Source organism: Nomascus leucogenys, chromosome 24 (genome assembly GCF_006542625.1).
Source record: "Nomascus leucogenys isolate Asia chromosome 24, Asia_NLE_v1, whole genome shotgun sequence".
Lineage (NCBI taxonomy): Eukaryota > Metazoa > Chordata > Mammalia > Primates > Hylobatidae > Nomascus > Nomascus leucogenys.
The window spans coordinates 25,688,456-25,711,740 of NC_044404.1; the positions used below are offsets into that span (position 1 = coordinate 25,688,456).

Genomic DNA, 23,285 nt, shown 5'->3' on the forward strand with positions numbered 1-23,285 from the left:
CTGCTAATCTAGTTTCTGTCTCTCTGGATCTGTGGATTCTGGACGTTTCACTGAATGAATCACACAAGCCGTTGGTCTTTGTGTTTGGCTTTTTCCACCCAGCTTAAAGTTTCTAAGGTTTATTATTGCCAGCTAATACTTATCAAATGGATACACCGCATTGTTTATCCATTCATTGCTGGAAATTTGGGTTGTTTCTGCATCTGGGCTATCAGAAAGTTCTTTTAAAAAACAAGTCACCAGCCGAGTGCGGTGGCTCACTCCTGTAATCCCAGCACTTTGGGAGGCCGAGGTAGGCGGATCACTTGAGGTCAGGAGTTTGAGACCAGCTTGGCCAATATGGTGAAACACCGTCTCTACTAAAAATACAAAAAGTAGCCAGGCTCTGTGGCCGGCGCCTGTAATCCCAGCTACTCTGGAGGCTGAGGCAGGAGAATTGCTTGAATCCGGGAGGCGGAGGTTTCAGTGAGCCGAGATCGCGCCACTGCCCTCCAGCCTGAGCAACAACAGCAAGACTCCATCTCAAAAACAAACAAACCAACAAAAAACCAAGTCACACGTTGTCACCACCCTGCTTAAAACCTTATAATGGTTTCACATCATATCTAGAAAGAAGTTTGGCTAAGTGCCGTGACTCACACCTGTGGTCTCAGCTACTTGATAGGCTGGGGTGGAAGGATGCTTTGAGCCCAGGAGTTCAAGGTTGCAGTGAACTGAGATTATGCCACTGCACTGCAGCCTGGGCGACAGAGCAAGACCCTGTCTCAATAAATAAATTGAATGAAGTTTGTTGCTGTGGCCTGCAAGATTCCGAAGTCCTGCCCTAGCCTCTGTCCCCAAGCTTTTCTCTCCCCATAATTCACTCTGCCTTCTGTGTGTCTCCTGGACATACCAAGCTTATTTCTACCCCAGGCCTTTGCACCGGCTCTCCCCTCTTCTCTGTGCCTGGGACGCTCCTTCCTCGATTCTTCTCATAGCTGGCTGCTTCTTCCCATTCCAGACGCAGCGTACATGTCACCTCCCAGCTACGCTGCTCATGCCTGCCTGTGGCACTGTGCCACAGTGCCCTGTCTCACTCCTTCACACTTACCTTCCTCTGAAATTACCTTGTGTGTCTGTCATTTCCTTCCTCCGAGTAGAATATTCAGCCCCCACAGAGGAAGTGCCTTGCCCATCTTCTATAATACTGTGTTCCCAGGGCTGAGAACAGTCCCTCACACACAGCAGGTACTTAGTTTGCAGAGAGGCCCACGTGGTCCAGGCATTCTTAAGCAACTCCTGCAGTGGCACCAGAAGCCTGTTTCCCCCAAGTGATCCTTTGTTCTCAAATGCTGGTCCTTTTATTGGCTGCCAAGATGTTAGGGTTGGATTTGGGAAAAATCACCTGCCTCTCTAGGGTCCCAGATGAAGAGAAGAAAACAAAAAACAGAGCCAAATGGCCCTCTTCCTGGTTCACTGTCCCTGGCGAAACTGGAGTGGAAAATCCTGATTTGATTTGATCCCCTGGAGGGCAGCAGCGCCCCCTGCAGGAAGAAGGCCTTTCCTGGTGAGTTTACCCCAAAGAGACAGGAAGAAGAGAGGATGCCACTAGGAGGCAGGCAGGTGTGTGTGTGTGTGTGTGTGTGTGGTGTGTGTGTGTGTGTGTGAGAGAGAGACACCAGGGTTCGAGGCAGTGACCGTGTGTGTGTGTGTGTGTGTGTGAGAGAGAGAGAGAGAGAGAGAGACACCAGGGTTCGAGGCAGTGACCCTGCCCCTACTTAAATGTCAGGCTCCCTCCTCTTCTCGTGGGTGGATGGAGTGGCCTGGAGTGCTTACACCAACATCCTCTATGCAGGGAGGTGGGTGTGGAAATCAGAGGTCCTCTGCCCCCAGGCAGAAGCTGGGACCCAGTAGGGAGTCTGAAGGGTGCTGCAGTGGCTGAATGTCCCTCTCTTCTGATGCCTCCACATTGTCTCAATGGTAAAGTCCAGGCTTTTCACAAGCTGGCCAGAGCTCCAGCCCCACCTTCCTGCCTCCTCCTCCTCCCTCTTCACACTTCCCCCCAGGTCCCTTTGCTCAAATCCACTGGACTATATTCTCGAGACGCTACGGATACTCCACTGAGTTTCACACCACTGGGCCTTCACCTCTGCTGTTCCCACCCTCTGGAATGATCTTCCTGGGTGCTATGCCTGGTGATCTCCTGAAGTCGAGGTCTGGCCAGACCTCTGCTCTAGGAAGCCTCTTCTGAGCCCTCCTGATAGTCAGGGGGACCCTCCTCTGTGCACACCCCTCTCAGAGCCTTACCCCTCCAGAGGAGGGTTGCAGTATCCATTGACTCATCTGGAAGAGCAGAGACTGTTTTGTTTTCTGATGGACACACCCAATCGCCAGGACAAGGCATAGTAGCCCTTCAACACGTGTTGGAAGGATGAATGAGCGAGTGCCCACTAACCTCCGAGCCCCTCATGGACGTGGCCAGTGTGTCACTCACCTCGCTGTGGTTCCCATTGGTTGCCAGTTCCCAAGTGTCACCCTTGCCCACTGGAAGGCAACAGCAAGGTGTCAAAGAGATCCTGCAGGGCTGCCCCAGCCAGAATCGCCCACTAGGCCCTATCTCTCACGGCCGTGTCCTGCCCAGGATCTTGGTTTGGGACAAGCCCTTCTGGGAAGGGCGCCCTCCAGTGGGAAACCAGCCCTGCTCCACTGCCAGTCCCAGAGCTGACATCTCCCAGAGCTGACATCTCCCAGAGCTGGGCCCAAGATTGATCCTTTTCCCAGAGGCACACTGATCTGACCTGATTGTCATAAACCCACCCCCACTGTGTGCCTTCCCGAGCTTCTAGAATCATCCCCCAAGTCCCACAAGCCCCAGAAACCCATTTCTTCAGCACTGGGCAGCAGAGACCAGTGGGGTATCTGTATCTTTAAGAAAAAGCAAGTGTAATAAATAAAAGTTATCTGGGAAAGAAAACTTCCTTTGTTTATTTTCCAGAAGCCTTCGCTCATCAGTCTTCCCCTCTTAACCTGCTTTGTGCTCTACTAGTTTTGCTTCCAATAGAACGGAATTTGATTTTCTAGTAGCATCTATCATATGCAGGGTGTCCCCAGACAGTAGCAATAATGAGTTGAAAGTGGCATAGTTGGAAGCCTTCAGAAGCCAACGCCAGATGTCAGGCCCTCAGTGGGTCCCTCTAAGGACACTGGGGCCAGAGCACAGGGCAAGGGTTGGGTCGGGCCCACAACTCTGGAAGGTCCCTGGGAGTCATTCATCCGACAGACACTGAGGAGTGGCCACCATGTGCCACGCCCTGCGTGGGCACTGGGAAGGCCTCACCTGGCGCCGCCATGGCTGGCTACCAAAGAAGAACAGAATGGGCAGTGGAGGCAGGACCCCACCCCCAACTCAGTCGACTGGGCCATCCACTGGGAAGTCTGGGAGGCAGGATGGCAGGAGATTTGGACCCAGGTAGATCTGGGTGCCAGAGGTCAGGCTTCTTCATTTGAAAACCAGGCAAGCAGTCTCTACCTCACAAGGTGGCTTGGGAACAGGGTGAGAGAAGGTGTAAATCACCCCGCCCGAAGTCCAGCACATGGGCAGAGCTCAGCATCCTTTGGATCCCTCAGGCCTGACAGGTGTGCCCCTGCGCCCGGGGGTTGGTGGGGCTCTGCAAAGGCAGGCACTGCTCGCCTCTGGGCTCAGAGTTCTTGTCTAGAGGCTTCTGCAGCTGCCACCCTCGCCTGAGAAAATGCAGGTAGAGCCATCTAGAGCCACCCCATGGCAACTGGGGGCTTTGAAAGAATGGAAGACAGCCCCAAGGAACCAAGGCTCCTGGGCATTGACAGGCATGAAAATATGTCCTCAACTCCACCTCTATTTCCAAGGCCCTCCTCCAAGCATGCCACGCGCTGTTCTCCAGAAAAGCCAGGGCCTCTGGTAGCTCCAGCTGCCGAGGGGCTGGAGCCTCGCCTTCCCCTCACCAGACCAGAGCTCGGAGGGTGGGGGTTGGGGGGCTCTTTTAACTCCTTGGTGGAGATGAGGAAATTTGGGCCCAGGGAAGTGCAGGTTCAGAGCTGCACCTGCTGTGCCTGGAACAAGGCCAATCCCCATAACCCATGCATCTGCGGAGGTGGCCCCCCAACCGCACATGAGGGGAACAGGGGCTGGGCTTTCTTTTTAATTTGTCTTGCTCTAGATGACAGAGGAACCTTTAGGAAACTGGTGGGATAAGGATGGACGGATGCCCCTCAGCCGTCTCTGGCGTCATGCACGGCTGCCAGCAGAGGAGGACACGAGGCCTCAGGGGCCCCCGACTTCCCCTTTTCCGGGAGAGCACAGGGTGTGTGGCTTCTCCCCAGCCTCTGGTCCCAGCCCCTTCTTTGTCGCAGTCCCCAGTCTGGAATCGCTCTCTGGGCTGGGCCAGGCAAGTGGGCCGCAGAGGCCTGGCTTAGCTTTGGGAACGGAAGCACGGGAAGGGGCGCGGAGAGGCAGGAAGCGGCCTGGGGAGGCTGGGGTGGCCGGGACTACGGACCCGACCGCATAGACGCGCTCAGGCCTTCTTGGCGCTCCGGTATAGCTGACCCCGCCCCGGGCGCTGGCCGGGCAGCGAAGCTGGGACCCAGCGACCCCCGCCCGGCCCCTGAGGCCGCCCCGCCCCCGCCCCGGCCGCCCCGCCCCCGGCCCCGCCCCGCTCCTTCGCGTCCGGGGCCGCCGGCAGCCGCCGCCAGCCGCAGCCATGGGCCGGGCCCGGCCGGGCCAACGCGGGCCGCCCAGCCCCGGCCCCGCCGCGCAGCCTCCCGCGCCACCGCGCCGCCGCGCCCGCTCCCTGGCGCTGCTCGGAGCCCTGCTGGCCGCCGCCGCCGCCGCCGCCGTCCGGGTCTGCGCCCGCCACGCCGAGGCCCAGGCGGCCGCGCGTCAGGTCCGGGCCCTAGCGGGCCGGGGCGGGAGCGCGGGAGCGGGGACTGAAGGACCGAGCCTCGGCAGCAGGGGGGACATGGGCAGGGACGAGTCGGAGGAGGCGGGGGGCGGAGGGGGACTGGACGGGAGGGAGCACGGGAAGGAGGGGACACGGGAGGCGGGCGGGGGTGCCTGGGGCCGGGCTGATGGGGGGAAGGCGAACGGAGGCCAGTGTGGGGCTGGGACAGACTGGAAGGGTCTCTATCCAGAGGGGTGACCTGGACACAGTGAAGCTGGTTCCCGCAGAGTCTGAAAGGGGCACTGGGGAGCCCTGGGACAGTGAGGAGGGGACACAGGAGAGGACAGAAGGTGCCGGAGGAACAGGGCCAAGCAGCCAGGGCCAGGCCGAAGGCGGGGTGGGGACAAACTGGGAGGGGGCAGTGGTACCCAGACAGTGGATGAGCAGGGACCAGGAGGGACTGGAGGCTCTGGGGCAATTCAGAGGCAACATTTGCACAGTTGGACCGGGAGGCACTGGGAGAACTCAGGAAGATGGAGGGAGAAGGGGCTCCATCCGGAAGCAACTGCCTGTTGGGGACCAGGAGACCAGGCCGCCAAATGGTGCCCAGCCCAGTCTCTCCTCCCAAGCAGGAACTGGCGCTGAAGACCCTGGGGACAGATGGCCTTTTTCTCTTTTCCTCCTTGGACACTGACGGGGATATGTACATCAGCCCTGAGGAGTTCAAACCCATTGCTGAGAAGCTAACAGGTACCAGGAGAGGCTGGCGGCTGGGGAGGAGGGCGCCTTGGCCACGGTGTCTTCACTGAGCAGGAGCAGCTGTCTGGAGTGGAGGGAAGCTCGTGGGATCTCAGAGGCCCTGGACTCCTCCCAGCTCTGACACTTTGTAGCTGGTGGCTTGGGCGAGCTGCTCCAGCAACCCCTGAGCCTGTTTTTCTCAGACTTGTGAACAATAATAACAGTTAACATTCTTTGGTCTGCAAGGTAGCTCACGCCTGTAATCCCAACACTTTGGGAGATGGAAGGATCGCTTGAGCCCAGGAGTTCAAGACCAGCCTGGTCAACATGGCAAAACCCCATCCCTACAAAAATACAAAAATTAGCCGGGTGTGGTGGTGCGCGCCTGTAGTCCCAGCTACTTGGGAGGCTGAGGTGGGTGGATCACTTGAGGCCATGAGGCAGAGGTTGCAGTGAGTTGACATCACACCACTACACTCCAGCCTGGGCGACAGAGTGAGACCCTGTCTCAAAACAAACAAAGCAAAAACAAAAAAAAACATTCCTTGGCCCCCTCCTCTGTGCCAGGCATTTAAGTACTTCATGTGGGTTCTCTCTTTAAACCTCACAGTAGCCCTGGGAGATGGACACTGTCATGATCCCTATGTTTAATAGTTTGAGAGACTAAGGCACAGGCAGGCTCCCCAGTTTCCCAAGCTAGAAAGGTGCGGAGCCAGGGCTAGAACTGGGGCCATCTGGCTCCAGGGTCCTGCACCAGCTCACAGGTTTCAGTAGAGAAAAGAAATGCACAGTGACAAATATACAGTAGATTTCCAATAGACAGCAGCTATAACTGTTTTTTTTTTTGAGACAGGGTCTTGTTCTGTCACCCAGACTGGAGTGCAGTGGTGCAATCACAGCTCACTGCAGCCTCAACTTCCCTGGTTCAATTGATCCTCCTGCCTCAGCTCCCTGAGTAACTGGGACCACAGGCATATGCTACCACGCCCAGCTGATTTTTCTATTTTTGTAGAGATGCAGTCTCACTACGTTGCCTAGGCTGGTCTCAAACTCCTGGGCTCAAACGATCCTCTTACCTTGGCCTCCCAAAGTGCTGGAATTACAGGTGTGAACCACCGCACCTAGCCAGGAGCTATAACTATTATTACTAAATCTGAAACTTTGCTTAGGTGCTTTCAGATTCCTATTCCATTCTTTGTTGTTGTTGTTGTTGTTGAGATGGAGTCTTGCTCTGTCACCCAGACTGGAGTCCAGTGGCGCAATCTCAGTTCACTGCAACTTCTGCCTCCCTGGTTCAAGCAATTCCCCTGCCTCAGCCTCCCCAGGAGCTGGGATTACAGGCACCTACCACCATGCCGGGCTGATTTTGTATTTTTAGTAGAGAGGGGGTTCTGCCGTGTTAGCCAGGCTGGTCTCGAACTCCTGACCTCGAGTGATCTGCCCGCCTCAGCCTCCCAAAGTGCTGGAATTACAGGCGTGAGCCACTGTGCCCGGCCTCCTATTCCATTCTTGCTATCATTTTTGCCTAGTGCAGTCAGTGATTATTTATTTATTTATTTGGTTAAAGATGAGGGGCTGAAACATTCTAATGAATTATAAAATGCTTCTCTCGCTGCCCCACCACCACCCCAACCTCTGTGCCCATTTTCTTGCAACTTCTTGTGACATTTCTTGAACTCAGGATCTTGGGCACCTACTTATTACCCAGATTGCCTGGTGTAAGTCAGTCATCGATGGGAAAGGCAAGAGAGACATGCTGGCTGTTTCAGGTGCATAAGCTTCAAAGCACTGTCACGAGCCTGCTGTTTTTCAGGAGTGTATTGTGTAGGTTGGCTCCGTGCTGGCCCGGTGACCTGTGATCGCTGCTAGAGGAGGAAGGTTGGATGAAAAATGCTAATGAGCTGGAGTGGATGTGTATCAATGTCTCTCGGTGGCAGGCAGTTCTGTCATGAAAGCAGATGGGCAGATAAACAGGTCGTCCCCTTGTGGCCTTGCCTGTACTTTTTATTTTGCACACACTTCTGAGCATTTGCACAGCCACCTCTTTGTCCTTTTTTGTGGCCAGAGTGAGAGTTCTCTCATAATGACATGTTAGCTGAGCTTGAGGTGCACTTTTAATTTTTTGCACAGAAATCTTTTTCTCCATCAGGGTAAAAGAATTCTCCCATTACCTCTAGGCTGTGAATGCAAAAATGGACCAAGTTTTGAGAAATCAAAGGGGAGGAAAAATCAAATCCAAGCAGGAAATAGAGCCAACTAGTTCTATTTGGTAGAGTTATGAGTGTGTTTAATTTTCTGCCTTATCCCTTAAAATTTTTACAAATTGCCTATAATGGGCAAATGTTACTCATAAGTCAGGAAATAAAACTTTTTATTAAAAAGCCAAAGGGCTGTAAAATGCTGAGTAGTAGTATTATAATTAATAACATTATTACCAACTCCATTTGACAAATGAGAAAGTAAAGGCTCAGAGAGGTGAAGTCCCTTCCCCAGATCATACAGCTAGGTGGTGGGGGAATCGTTATTATTATTGGTTTTTTTTTTTTTTTTTGAGATGGAGTCTTTGCTGTGTCACCCAGGCTGGAGTGCTCGGTTCACTGCAACCTCTGCCTCCCAGGTTCAAGCAATTCTCCTGTCTCAGCCTCCAGAGTAGCTGGGCTGGGATTACTGGTGTGTACCACCATGCCCAGCTAATTCTGGCATTTTTAGTAGAGACGGGGTTTCATCATGTTGGCCAAATTGGTCTCAAACTCCTAACCTCAGGTGATCTGCCTGCTTCGGCTTCCCAAAGTGCTGGGACTACAGGCATGAGCTGCCTTGGGAATCATTATTATTAATATTTATCTGTGATATCAGTAAAATAATTGAATAAGCAAGGCCGACTAATAACCCTGCATATTCCTGTTGCTCCCTTCTTCTTGGGTTTCTAGATTGCGTTTTGGAAAGTTTTACTGCATTGACTTACAAATGCAGAAATAAGTGATTCTTCAGAATAGGGATTTGCATCAGGAGCAGCAGGGAGTGCTCATTAAAAGGGCGGTTTCCAGACTCTCACCCCTGCAGATTCTGATTCAGTAGGTCTGAGGTGGGTTGTGAGCATCTGTAGTTTAAAGGCATCCTGGGTGATTTTGAGGACTTCTGGTTGAGAACTGCTTTAATGCATCATTCAGCCTGCTAGCCAGGCAGTCAGCAAATGCCAGGCATCATCTCTGTACCACTACCCTGCCCTGAGAGGGCAGACAGGGCAAGACCCACCCCCGCCCTCCGCTGGCTACACTTTGTTACTGGTGACTATTACTCACCCCTTTTGAAATAGGCGTCATTTCTCCCTTAGCCCTTCAAAATGAATCCGTCTATACTGGGAAGGTTACAGACTTGCCAGATCTCTGAGCAGGAAAAGATCCAAGAAATCAAATCCAGCCCCTGCCAGTCCAGCCCTTCCTACAGCCGGGGCAATGCCCCCCCCCCCCCAAAAAAAAAGCAGGAGAAAGTGGGTCTCCTTACTCCCAAACCAGTGCTCTCCCTGTGACATCAAAGAGCCTGTTTCTGTTTCTTGCTTCATTCATTACTCTGGTTCCTCTCAGTCCCAGAAGACCTAGAAAAGGGTCGTGGTTGGTCATGGGTTTCGAGTAAAACAGGCCTGGGTTTCAATCCCGATTCCCCCACCATCTAGCTATGTCACCTGGGGAAGTGACTTTACCTCTCTGAACCTTCACTTTCTCATTTGTCAAATGGAGTTGGTCATGTTATTATCTGCCTCCCTGGGCTATCCTGAAACTAAAATGCAATACACTGGTTGTTACTTTGGTGACTGTTAACTGTTAACACCCCAGCTACCCCCACCCCCTGCCTGGCTCCGTTAATCACCAGCTAGTGTAGATGACGAGGGAGAGGTGAGCCCTATAGCGTCTCCGATGTCTGTGTCTCATAGGGTCAACTCCTGCGGCCAGCTACGAGGAGGAGGAGTTGCCCCCTGACCCTAGCGAGGAGACGCTCACCATAGAAGCCCGATTCCAGCCTCTGCTTCCGGAGACCATGACCAAGAGCAAAGATGGCTTCCTAGGGGTGAGTTGGGGACCACAGGCAGCGGGGTCATCTATGTGCATCCTGAGGATGAGTTTCTGCTCCATTCTTCCATCTTTCCTCTGCCCTCTGTGTGCCCACTGGAGCCAGGCCCCATGCCAGGCCCTGGAGGTCCATGTGGCTGTGATGTTGTGCCTGCTGTCCAGGCATACAGCCTGCTGGGGGAGCAGGAGAGAGAAGCATTAGCTTCTGCCCCAGACTGGGGAATCTGGGATGGCTTCCTAGAGGAAGTGACATCTGGTAGACCTCAGGATGAGGAGGGTTCAGCAGGGTGACTGAGCACAGGCTGGGGGGGTCTCGGAGGAAGCAGCAGTGCAGTAGAGACCCTGTTAGTGCAGCCGCCCCACATACTACGATGATTACATCCCGCACATCCATCTCTTCCCCATGGGGCATAGCATGATGCCTGGTTCCTGATAGGTACTCTGTTGAACTCTGATGATCTAGACCTGAGGTTTGGTCCCCAGCAGAGGGCTGTGGGGTGGGGAAGGCACCTGAGAAGGTGGAGGTAGGAGGTGGACAGATGCTCTCCTTGCCAGCCCCTCCCCAACCCAAGGCCCTTTGGACAGGGTCCTGAGCACATTGGAGGATGAAGCTGCCTCAGCCCCTGCCTGCCCTTTTGCACTCTCTCCCACTCTCTCCGCCCCTCTGTGGGCTTCCTCTGTTCCAACCACACCAGACTTCCTTCCTTCCAAATCCCCAGGCTTTCTTCCAACTGGGAGCCTTCTCACACGCGGTTCCCTCTGCCAGGAACACTGCCTCTCTGTGCCCAGCCCACACAGCCCGACCCAGCCTTTTCATCTCAGCCAATGCCACTTCAGCACGAACAGAGGCCTGAAGGCAGGAGTGCCAGGCTGGTCACCGAGGCCAGGCAGCGGGTGTGTCTGGGCCCATGGGGCATGCAGGACCCACACAGGGGCATCCCTGTCAGTGGGGCCAGGAGAGAAGGTGCCAGACCCCACGAAGGGCTTTGTTGCCTGCCTTTGGCCTTCATTCTGTGGCGGCTGAATACCGCGCAGATTTTAAATAAGACAGCTTCCTCATCAGACCTGGGCTTTCCAGGCCAGGGACGGGGCATGGGTAGAATGGGGAGAAATGGGAGGCAAGAAGACCAGTTCTGGAGGGGAGACGGAGAGGAGATGGAGAGTAAGGGCAGCCTGGAGGATGCTGGGGAAGGAAGGGCAGGGAGCGGCTCCTCATGGACAGTGGGTGGGCGGGAGTTGGATGACTCAGGCTTCTGGCTGGTGACCAGGGGCATGGTGGGCTGCTTGCCCAGATGGGGACTGTAGGCGGGGAGGGAGTGGGGGGTAGAGAACGAGGTCAGTCTGCACATGTTGAAGTTGAGGTCCCCAGGGGATGTTGGATGTCTGCTGCCCAGCAGCAGTCCCTTGGCAGTGCCCAACTCTAGAGCCTGGCAGCCACATGGCAAAAGAAACTTGGGAATGACCTTGAGTCTGGCGCCTGTGGCGGAATTGCCACCTGGCCCAGCCCAGGGAAGCAGTGCTGGGGAGCCCCTTTCTTTTTTTTTTTTTTTTTTTTTTGAGACGGAGTCTCGCTCTGTCGCCCAGGCTGGAGTACAGTGGTGCAATCTTGGCTCACTGCAAGCTCTGCCTCCCGGGTTCACACTATTCTCCTGCCTCAGCCTCCCGAGTAGCTGGGACTACAGGTGCCCACCACCACGCCCGGCTAATTTCTTTATATTTTTAGTAGAGATGGGGTTTCACCATGTCAGCCAGGATGGTTTCAATCTCCTGACCTCGTGATCCACCTGCCTCGGCCTCCCAAATTACAGGCGTACAGGGATTACAGGCATGAGCCACCATGCCTGGCTGGGAGCCCCTTTCTTAACCTCATCGCTGCAGGTTCAGGGAGGGACAGAAATTCCAAGGAGGAGCTCACAGGGAAGGGCATTGCCCATTTTGGTTCCTGTTTACTTGCCGTCTCCCACTATAAGCTCCAAGAAGACAGGGTGCACAGTGTGCCCTGATAGAAACTTCGTATACAGTAGGTGCATAAAACATTTTGTGGAATGAACAAATGAATAAACGTGTTCTTCTCAGCCAAGGAGACAGTGCAGCAGATAGATAGGCAGGAGTCCAGGAAGTGGTCGAAACGGGTCTGACCTTCCACAAAAGGAGGTGCGGAACCCATCTTCATGGGTTTGGCAGTAATGGGCTGGTCTGAGCAGATAAGTCCCCACAGACAGCAAGAACTGGGGTGAGGCAGGAGCAGCACCCCCAGCCCTGGCCCCCGAGCAGAGCCCCACCAAGCCCAGCACCCATCGCTGGCAGGCCCCCTGCAGGAGGTGGCAAGCCTACAAGCAGGACCCAGGAGGGCGGGCTCGGCCCGGCCCCGCACAGCCAGCCCTGCCTTGAGAACCGCCTGTTAAATCTCCGAGGGAGCTCCCTGCACTGCTTTCCTCCCACCTCCCACCAAGCCTGAGCTCCTGCTGCCAGGGAGGTGGCGACAGGAGAGGGAACCTGCTGTTCCCCAAATGCTGGCCGACGTGTAGACAGCTCTGTGGTCTCTGAGCATCCTCTCCGAGCCATCAGCTTGTCAGACAGAGGCGAGGCAGGTCACTGATGAGGACTCGGGCTTACGGAAGGCCTTTTGCCCAGGGTGGGGCAGGCTGTACTTAAGGCAGGGCCCTTCTGGGGGTGGCCTTCCTTCCCCTTCCCTGTGGTCTCCTCCTGCTCTTGACCCTGGAGATTTCACGTCAAACATGATTGGCTGCCACCCTCATCGGACTTAGCTCCAAGCCGAAGCCCTGAGCTGGCCAGTGGGACATTAGTCCCTGGGAGGAGGCTCGGAGGGGAGACTGGGGAGGGAGAGCAGGGCTGCCAGAGGGCCAGGGAAGCCAGGCAGGGTGGTGGCACCCAGGGCTGGCCCATGGGCTTATGCGTAGGATGGAGGTGGGACTGTGTGAGGCACAGAGCCCCACCACCCCCATTCCAAGCCTGCCCTTGAGCGAGCTGCTGTGGCCTGGGCTGCGCCTGGGTGGGCTGAGAGGCACTGCAGCAGGGAGGGGAGCCTCTCTCTGGCGGGATATCGCTAAGCCTATGGCCATCACCAAGGCAGGAACCTCCCTGGGGTCCATCTGCTCCCTTGGTGTGGGCTGGCTCGGGGCTTGAGACCCCTACCCACATGCTACAGGAGGCCCTGGAGTCATGGTTCTCAGATTCCTGGAGCTTTGCTTTCCCCCACCTCAGGTCTCCCGCCTCGCCCTGTCCGGCCTCCGAAACTGGACGGCCGCAGCCTCACCAAGTGCAGTGTTTGCCGCCCGCCACTTCCAGCCCTTCCTTCCCCCGCCAGGCCAGGAGCTGGGCGAGCCCTGGTGGATCATCCCCGGTGAGCTGAGCGTGTTCACTGGCTACCTGTCCAACAACCGCTTCTATCCGCCGCCGCCCAAGGGCAAGGAGGTGAGGACAGCTGGGGTGCGACGTGGGGCCCCTCCGCCCCAGCCCAGGAGTGGCCACCCCTCTGTCTGCGCCTGGACCCCAGTGCCAGGCCTGCCCCACCTGCTCTCCTGCCTCCCTCTGGACCTGCTCCCTCCCCATGGGGCCCCTGGGCCTTCGGGTCTGGGCTGACCCCCGCCCCAGTGGATCCAGGCCCGGCGGGACCCAGCAAGCCAGCACGTGCCTCCTGCCGCCCCCAGGTCATCATCCACCGTCTCCTGAGCATGTTCCACCCTCGGCCCTTTGTGAAGACCCGCTTCGCCCCTCAGGGAGCCGTGGCCTGCCTGACCGCCATCAGCGACTTCTACTACACTGTGATGTTCCGGTGAGTGGGCCACACGGGCCGGCCTGGAGCTCCGGGGAGGCACGGACGGCACAGCGCCCAGAGGGGAGGGCCCGGCTTGAGCCCCCCAACTCCACCTCTCCTCCCCCTGCTGTCTCGGGCAAGCAGCTTTGGCTCCCTGAGCCTCAGTTTTCTCACCTGTAGATTGGGATGCTGATGACTTCCTCGTAAGGCACGTGAGGCTCAGAAAGGAAAGCTGTGGGACTTGCTTGGCACGGGGCTGGTAGCCATGGTTGTGCCATCCACACAGAAGCAGGAAGGATGCCCAGTCACACATGCCCTCCAGAAGCTGTGGGGGCTGGGGGAGGGGGTCCAGGCAGGGCTTCCGTAGGAGGGGCATGTGACCCTCGAAGGATGAGCAGCATTTGGAGGGCCTCGCTGCTGCCCCCTGGCCCATCCCCCCCGACCCCCACACTCAGCCTCCTCTCCCTGATGATTCTGGCCAAGTCTTCCCGGGCTCCTGGGGAGAAGGTGGGCAGCTCTGGTGTAGCAGATCCCTTTCCCCACAGGATCCATGCCGAGTTCCAGCTCAGTGAGCCGCCCGACTTCCCCTTTTGGTTCTCCCCTGGTCAGTTCACCGGCCACATCATCCTCTCCAAAGACGCCACCCACGTCCGCGACTTCCGGCTCTTCGTGCCCAACCACAGGTGGAAGCTTGACCCTGGCCCAGCCTTGGCTCCCTCCTACAGCTTGTCCTGCTCCCCAGCTCCAAGAGCCTAGGGGCCTCTTCTGTCTCTGGCCCCTCCTTTGCTCCCCAGAGCCCATCTTGTGGGGCTGACGTGGCAGGAGGCAGCATGAGGCAGGCAAGAGGATGAGCTGATCACCCACCAGCTCTTCCCAGGCACCCGTGGCCTGGCCCTCCACCTCTGTGCCTGGGACCCAGTGCAGCAGCCCGCAGACCCTTCCTGAAGCTGGGCCTCCCCGCCCTCACACTGCTGACAGGCCCCAGGCAGAGCTGTAACCGCAGCCTGTGCGCGCCACCAAGGGGAAGGCCAGCAGCTAGGCAGGGACCCAGCCGTGGGGTCCAGGAAGGCTTCCCAGAAGAAAAAGGTCATCTCAGCAGAGATCAGGGCTCTGAGGGTTTTGCCAGGCAGAGGAACAGCACATCCAAAGGCCAAGGGCAGGTCTTCCGCTGCTGCAGAGCCCCAGAGGGGCTTCCGGGACGGTGCTGCACCAGCCACCTGCCTGCCTCACCTCCTCAGGGCTGGCCACCTGTCAGCAGAGTAGAGGACCCAGGAGGCCCTGGCTTCAAGTTTGTCCAGATTCCTAACTGATAGCAAGTGGCCACCTAGTGTGCCTGAGTGACCGCTCTACAGGGATAAGACCTGGCTGGGAGCCAGGAGGTCTGCAGTTAAGTCTCAGCTGTGGAACCCATTGGCTGTGTGGCTGTGGGCAAGGCCCTGGCCCTCTGTAGGCCTGTTTCCTCATCTGCCAGATGGGAGACTGACTCCTGGCCTATTTCACCCACAGGGCAGGCGTGAGAGGATGGTTGGGATAACATGGGAAGAGAAAATTGCCCCTAGGAGTGGGGGTGGCTTCCCTCCCTCCCCAGAGTGGGCAGGGCAGGGGCTTCCCGGTCAAAGGGAAAGGGAAGAGGAGGGCACAAGCCCTCCATCTGCTCACCTAGGGCTGGGCACACCTGCCTCCATCCCGGGGTTGTTGAGGAGGGGGCCTGAACTGTAGGGGACAGGAGGAGAGAGGCAGTGACCAGCTCCAGGACCAGCTGTTCCTGGGCTCATGTCTGAGGACCAGGCATCAGGGACTGCTCACCCCTGGGGGGTACCTAGCGCTGCCCTCTGTGCCACCTGCTGCGGGGGTGGTGGTTTGTCAGTGCTGGGGCTCCCCCGTGCGGCGGATCTGCAGGTTGCACTGCTCGGCTCAGATTTCCTGCCGCCCGCCAGAGGCCTGTGCAGGGACCACGGTGCTCATTTTCATTCCTGCCCTACCCTGTGACCCGCCGTGAGGCACTGGCCATCTCTCTGCCTCGAAGGGTCCTGGAGAGTACACAGGCCATGGCTGTGCAGGCCCTTTGTGAATTGTGAGGGGCAGGGCTGGCAGACGGTGAAGTGGCTCCAGTGCCTTAGGAAGGGGCAGCCTGGTGGGGAAGAGGGCCAGGGCTCTGCAGCCAGAATCCCAGTGGCTCTGAGAGCAGGCGTTCACCTTGAGAAGCCTCAGTGTTCTCATCTGGAAAATGGAGACAGTTGCAGGTATTATGTGAGATAAAATGTGACACAGATAATGGGCTTTGATGATGGTGTCACTCTGCCCTGGCCATCCCTAGGTCTCTGAATGTGGACATGGAGTGGCTTTATGGGGCCAGTGAAAGCAGCAACATGGAGGTGGACATCGGCTACATACCCCAGGTGAGCACACAGGAGGCTCCCATCCAGGTGGGCTCGGCTGCAGGGCCCCGCCCTTCCTCTTTAATGAGTGGAGCATCTTGGAGGGTCTGTGACGGAGCCCCTGAGGATTCTTGCCCATCTCTGAGCCTTCCCCCCACCACTGACCTCTGGCCCAGATGGAGCTGGAGGCCAAGGGCCCCTCAGTGCCCTCTGTGATCCTGGATGAGGATGGCAGCATGATCGACAGCCACCTGCCCTCGGGGGAGCCCCTGCAGTTTGTGTTTGAGGAGATCAAGTGGCAGCAGGAGCTAAGCTGGGAGGAGGCTGCCCGGCGCCTGGAGGTGGCCATGTACCCCTTCAAGAAGGTGAGGCTGGGCAGGGGTGAAGGCCAGGGTCAGGCTGCATGGGCAGAGGCTGGGAGCTGTGGAGCAGCAGCTGGGCACAGGCGCTGGCATGTGGGCAGGGCTTGCTACTGAGGCTCACTGTTGGGCCCAGCGTGTGCCAGCGGGGCCTCCCTGCTGCCATTCAGAACTTGGAGGAAGAGGCCAGGTGCAATGGCTCATGCCTGTAATCCAAAACTTTGGGAGGCTGAGGCAGAGAATCACTTGTGGCCAGGAGTTCAAGAGCAATCTGGGCAACATAGCGAGACCCCATATCTACACAAAAATTTTTTTAATTACCTGGGGGTGGCAGTAGCATGTACCTGTAGTACCAAAGCTTTGGGGAGGCTGAGGCAGGAGGACTGTTTGAGCCCAGGAGTTCAAGGCTGCAGTGAGCTATGATTGCACCACTGCACTCCAGCCTGAGCAACAGAGTGAGACTTCATCTCAAAAAAAAAAATAATGAAAATAATAGTAATAAATAGAACTTGGAAGAGACATCCATCTCCTTGCTCAGCAGCACCCCCTTCACACACACACAAACACACACACTAACATATACACACATATATACACACACATACACACACACTAACATATACACACACATACAAACACACTAACATATACACACACACATACAAACACACACTAACATATACACACACATACATACATACACAAACATATACACATGCAAATGTACATATACACAAACATACACACAAATATATATGCCTACACACACACACAAACACATATATACACACATATATACAAACATACACAAACATACACATACAAAAGTACATATACACAAACATACACACACACAAATATATATGCCCACACACAAACTCAAACATGCACACACACACATACTTGCACACACTACAGACTCACAGCCCCTGAGTGGGACCCTGGCCGCTTTGATGATGGCTTCGCTCTGTCTCGGTGTGGCCCCAGGTCTCCTACTTGCCGTTCACTGAGGCCTTCGACCGAGCCAAGGCTGAGAACAAGCTGGTGCACTCGATCCTGCTGTGGGGGGCCCTGGACGACCAGTCCTGCTGAGGTGAGGGGCCCGGCTGGATCTAAGGGGAGCAGTGGGAAAGTCCACACCTTGTGGGGTACCAGAGGCTCTGAGACCAATGGGACTCTCCTGTTGAGTCGTGAGGGCCTTGGGGATTGCTCATGGTAGGGGCATGGGGTGAGGGCTTGGTGGTTTCTGTGCTGAGCCCAGAGGGAGCTACCAGATGCTAAAGAAAGGGCCCTGGCAGACTGGGTTCAAACACAGCCATTGTCAGCTTGATAACCTTGACCAAGTGTCTTCCTCCCCCGAGCCTCAGTTTTCTCAATAGTAAGAGGGGATAACACACTTAGCTCTCAGAGCTGTGGACATGGAGGTGAAAGTGCCGCATACACTGTAAAGTGTTATATGCATGTAAGAGAGAAAATCGGGCCAGAGGCTGGGCTTGTGTTAATTGATTCAGGAAATTCACCAGAGGCCCCCTAGATGCAACGTTCTTTGGGTGTCTGGCAGTGGGCACAAAGAAGAACAAAACAGTGCCCCGCCCTCACCCCGTCAACCATCAGTGCAGCAGTGGGCTGGGTGCTGGCGTCCCACAGTGAGGAAGTCAGAAGGGGTCCCTGCCCTCAAAGAGGGAGACACAGTGCAAAGGCAGACACCGAATGAGTCAGTACAAGCACGGTGAGTGTTCTACAGGGGACAGTCCAGAGTGGCACCAGAGCGTATAACTGGGGGTCAGGGAAGGCTTTGTGAAGACAGTGATATTTACACTGAGACTTTGAAGGATGAGTAGGAGTTTGTCAAGTGACCGGATGGAGTGTTCCAGGTAGAGGGAACAGCCTGTGCAAAGGCCCTGGGACACAGAGCATTCATTGGCTTTAAGAAGCTGTCACTGTCTGCAAGTCCCCGCGGCCAGGTAAAACCCCTAACCCTAATCTCAGCCCAGGATGCTGGTATATCATTGATGTTAATTCCAACTACCATTTATTCAGCACCTACTCTGCCTCAGGCTCTTTGAATCTGTTATTTCACCTGGGTGCAGAGACTGTCCTGCAGCCCATGAGGTCTCCCCAAAGCAAGATTGCACCCCAGCAAGATGTGGGGGCGCTTCAGCCTTTTGTCTTCCAGCTTCTTCCTCTTCCTGAACAGGTTCGGGGCGGACTCTCCGGGAGACTGTCCTGGAAAGTTCGCCCATCCTCACCCTGCTCAACGACAGCTTCATCAGCACCTGGTCCCTGGTGAAGGAGCTGGAGGAGCTGCAGGTGAGCGGGCAGGTGGGCAGGAGCAGCAGCGTCCAGAACAGTGGTGGGGGCCGTGGCATCAGGAGTGTGCAACTGTCCCCACAGAACAACCAGGAGAACCCGTCCCACCAGAAGCTGGCTGGCCTGCACCTGGAGAAGTACAGCTTCCCCGTGGAGATGATGATCTGCCTGCCCAATGGCACCGTGGTAGGCACCCCCACCCAGACCCCACAGGGCCCAGGCACCTCGGGGCCCAGGGAGCAACCAGCAGGAGGCGTGGATGTGCAGGCTTCATCAGGGTTCGGGTCACCTCCTGGCTGCAAAGCCGCAAGCTGGTCTCTTACCCAGTCGAAACCTCCGCTGTCTCCACGTAGAAACAGGAATCGTGATGCAGGTGTTGGTCATCGGGGGCTGCGCAGCAGTGAGCACAGTCCCGAGGCAGAGCCAGCGCCTCCCTAGAAACACGGCCTGGAAGGGAAGGCTCGCCTTGGACCATGGCAGCCAGTCCTGGGATGGAAAGGGAGGGAGGAGCCAGGCCTTGTGACAGAGAAGACCAGGAGAGGGCCCTGAGCCAAGATTCAAGACCCCACCTCTCCCTAAGGGCCCCTTACCTAGAAGACTTACTCAGCAAGTCTTCTCACTGGGGCCTCACAGCAGCTTTGGGAGATGGATGATCATGAATACCCATTTTATAAACAAGGAAGGAGGCCCAGAAAAGTTCAGAGACTGGACAAATGTTGCAGTCAATTAAGTGCAGCTGGCTTTGAACCGAGGCCTGCCCTTGAGCCTCAGATCTCTAGCTCTTCTGATCAAAGCGACCCCTTATCCTTTATGTCCCAAGGCATGGTTAGTGTGGGACCCAGGACTGTAGGAGGGGGCCAGCTTCCTTAGGATCTTAGGACGGGAGCAGTTCAGGAGCAGGGGATGGCACGGGAGAGGTGTCCAGTGAGGGCTTGGTGTAAAGGAAAGGGCACCAGGCAGAAGGCATCTGCTGTCCCAGGCACAGGGTGATGAGATGGTGTTGGGGAACTGGATGAGGCTGTGCCTGGTTGGGAGAACCAGGCCTCCCATTCATATGAATGTTGATTGAATGCTGATTCATTCATTTGTTCATCTACTGGGCACCTACTCTGTGCCAGGCACACACATAAAGACACGGCCCTGTGCTGAAGGAGCTCACTCTCTGGAGCGAGAGGCCAAAGGAGAGGCCCATCGAGTGTGAGGCCGCAGTGAGAGAAGGGAGCACGGGGTTCAGGATGGAGTCTGGGGTCACAGGAACAGAGGAGAGAGGTCATTTCGGGGGCGGGGGAGAGGGCTAGTGGAAGAGGTGATGTTGGAAGGTGTTGGGTTTTCACTTGGTAGGCAAGGCAGGGAGGAGCCCCCTCGTCAGACACAGGGTGATGAGATGGTGTCGGGTGCTGGCGAGGGCTTACGGCAGCACTGCCTGCCCACCATCCACCTCAGACAAGGACAGTCAAGGCCTGATGGTGTCCCTGCTTCTCCCCATAGAACAGAGGGCACAGGGAGCCCGGGGGCCCCCCTCCGCCCCACTCTCCTCACCTGGCCCTTCTCCCAGGTCCACCACATCAATGCCAACTACTTCTTGGACATCACCTCCATGAAGCCCGAGGAAGTCGAGAGCAATCTCTTCAGCTTCTCATCCACCTTTGAAGACCCGTCCACGGCCACCTACATGCAGTTCCTGAAGGAGGGACTCCAGCGTGGCCTGCCCCTCCTCCAGCCCTAGAGTGCCTGCGGGGCCGGATGGGATCTGATGCACAGGCCCCCACGCCTCAGAGCCAGAGTGGTCCTCAGCCCATTTCAGACTGCAGATGCCGCCCACTCCTGCCCCACTCCTAGGCTGCCTTGTGGGGTACAAGATCCACTGAGGGTGGCCGCCACAGCCTTGGCTCCATGGTGGCGGGTAGACAAGGGGTGCCTGGGCTGACTGAGCAGAGGAACCTCTAGCTCTGTCACTTGGCTCTCCCTACCCATTTGGCTCTGGAAGCTGCTTGGTCCCCCCAGATCAGGGCCTGGGTGAACTCCCTGCACCTTTCCCAGCCAGCCGCACAGTCTCGGCCCTTGTGGGGTGGAGAATGGAGGGAAGAGCAGGCTAGGAAGACGGGGCGACCACCCTCTCCTTGCTTTCAGCCCTTCCCACAGGAAACATCAAGAAGCCCCAGCCAGGAGGGGCCAGGCTGCCAAGGCGGCTCTCCTGTTTATCTAGAGCCTTCGTTCCTGGCCAAGCCCCAGACTGCCCTCCTGTGCCTGATGTCCCCAGCTGGGGTCGGTCTCAGCAGGAGCCAGTCTTCTGCAGCCTCTGGGCAGAACACCGCATCAGAGTGGAAATCAGACGGGACCCCCTACGGCTTCCCTGACCACACCACTGACCAGCTGTCTGGGGAAGTTTACTGTGAAGGGGTTTCTGCCTTTAGCAATGGGGTTCACTAAGGGGGTTCCCGAGGCCCAGGGCCAAGGCACTCCCACCGCCTACCTTAGCACAGGGTCTCCACAGGACTGCGGGAGCCAGCGCTCCTGCCACCCCTCTTGCCCCTCAGACCTCGCATCCACAGAAGCACAACCCAGCCAAAGACCACAGCCTTCTCCAGAGCCGGCGCTGTCCCGGCAACCAGGGGTGCCCCAGGCTAGCTCTTCTACCTCTGGGGCACCACGGACTCCCCTTGGCCACTCTTGGGACTTTGGTCCACGTCCTGAGCCACTGACCACGGCCAGTCTCTCTTTTTATATGTGCAGAAAAGTGTTTTTACACAAACTTTCTCATGGTTTGTAGGTATTTTTTTATAACCCCAGGGCTGAGGAGAAAGGAGGGGCAGTGGCTTCCCCGGCAGCAGCCCCATGATGGCTGAATCCGAAATCCTCGATGGGTCCAGCTTGATGTCTTTGCAGCTGCACCTATGGGAAGAAGTAGTCCTCTCTTCCTTCTCTTCAGCTTTTTAAAAACAGTCCTCAGAGGATCCATGATCCCCAACACTGTCCCATCCTCCACGCAGGCCCACAGGCATGCCTGCACTCTCTTTCATTAAGGCCTTGAAGTCAGGCTGCCCCCTCCCCAGCCCCCAGTTGTCTCCCCACCCCCTCACCCCACCCGGGGCTCACTCAACCTGGCAGAGGAAGAAGGAAGGCAGACATCTCCGCAGCCACTCCTGGGCCTTCTATCTGCCGAGTTACCCCACTTGCCTTGGGCGTGCCCACTGAGCCTTCTCCAGCCAGTCTTGTTCTCAATTTTGTTTTGTTCTGAGACGGAGTCTTGTTCTGTCACCCAGGCTGGAGTGCTGTGGCACGATCTTGGCTCACTGCAACCTCCACCTCCCGGGTTCAAGCAACTCTCTTGCCTCAGCCTCCCAAGTAGCTGGGATTACAGGTGCATGCCACCATGCCCGGCTAATTTTTGTATTTTTAGTAGAGGAGGTTTCACCATATTGGTCAGGCTGATCTGGAACTCCTGACCTCAGGTGATCCACCTGCCTCAGCCTCCCAAAGTGCTGGGATTACAGGTGTGAGCCACCGCGCCCAGCCTTGTTCAATTTTGTATCATCCAATCATCGCTAATATTACATGCACCTTCTCACTTAATCCTCACCACAAGCCTGTGAGGCAGATGCTCATTGTTCCCATCTTGATGAAACCTGAGTCTCAGGGAAGTGAAGTGGCTTGCCCAGGGTCACTCAGACAGGTAGAGTTGAGATTCAAACCCACATGTGAGGCTCCAAAGCCTGCGTCTGGATTTGGGGGTGTTTTTTGGCACGGCACCCTCGCCTCTCTCCCTGCCTGTTTTCCCCAAAGTGGAAAGGAAGGCCTTTCAAACCAGAGTGTCTCACTCCCCTCTGACCTCCAGACCAGATGGGGCATGAGCCAGCCAGCTCAGCCAGGCTCCCTGTGTCCTGGGAGGAAGTGTCCCCATCCCCCATGCCCTTTATTGGGAGGGAGGGCTTCTGATGCTATCTCTGTGCCTCCCCCATCCTGTCAGGCACAGGTGGCGAGGGCAGCCCATGCGAGCCCTTCTCCCGCTGCTCTGGGAGGGCCAGTTCCACACTGAGCCAGGCTGGTCCCATGGAAAATGATGGCCTGGGCTTTCTGAGGCCTTATCTGATGCCTTTGCAGTTCCTGTCCCCCACCAGGCCTTGAGGCTCAGGGTGGGAGAGGGCCCTGGGCTGCCCTCCTGTCACTCCTCTGCCACTTCCCTCCCCTGTCCCCAACATGCCCTGTAATAAAATTAGAGAAGATGAGTGGTTCTAAGTGCTTTTCCTTTGAGTGGCATGTTGCTCAGCTCTGTCCTTCCATGGGGTGGCCCCCTCCTGGGGCAGACTTGAGCTGGAATGCTTTCAGGGACTCTCCTACCTATCAAAGGCTTGAGTGACTTGCCCAAAATAAGTTTTGTGGTAGAACAAGTGGTAGGACTTACTGTTTTGAGAATCTGGTGCTCTCTGTTGAGAAAGATCTGGAAGTTAATTCATTGTCTTAAAAGCAGAGCCTGAGACAGGCATGAAGTGTTTTTTGTTTGTCTGTTTGTCTGTTTGGTGGGGCTGGGGGGGAGTGTACTTCCAGAAAAACCAGTAAAAGAAGGAAGGAAGCAGAAGAGGGAAAGGAAAACTGCTGAGCAGGAACAGTCTCAGCCCAGCCTTGGCCTGATCCACAGTGGAGGAGCCATGGGGCATAAACCACACTGCAGAGTTGAACTGGCCTTTTGGACCTTGTATCAGTCATTGGCTTGGGAGGTGAAGGAAATTCCCAGGCGGGGGGCTCCATTCTTCCTGCAAGGG

At 56.4% G+C, this 23,285-nt stretch overlaps 1 protein-coding gene and 1 long non-coding RNA gene across 2 annotated transcripts; both read left to right on the top strand.

The window, feature by feature from the left end:
- Positions 1 to 474: 474 nt before the first annotated feature.
- Positions 475 to 2,948, top strand: LOC115832983. The gene is made up of 2 exons (XR_004028390.1): positions 475 to 1,546; positions 2,046 to 2,948. It is a non-coding gene; the product is annotated as an uncharacterized LOC115832983 (long non-coding RNA).
- Positions 2,949 to 4,715: 1,767 nt separating this feature from the next.
- Positions 4,716 to 22,748, top strand: SELENON (selenoprotein N). Its single transcript, XM_030805060.1, has 12 exons — positions 4,716 to 4,898; positions 5,528 to 5,645; positions 9,565 to 9,698; positions 12,926 to 13,135; positions 13,372 to 13,496; positions 14,024 to 14,161; positions 15,796 to 15,877; positions 16,033 to 16,221; positions 17,203 to 17,308; positions 18,413 to 18,525; positions 18,610 to 18,711; positions 20,081 to 22,748. The coding sequence occupies exons 1-12, from the start codon at positions 4,716 to 4,718 to the stop codon at positions 20,249 to 20,251; spliced, it is 1,671 nt and encodes a 556-aa protein (XP_030660920.1). The 3' UTR covers positions 20,252 to 22,748.
- The last annotated feature ends 537 nt before the right edge of the window (positions 22,749 to 23,285 follow it).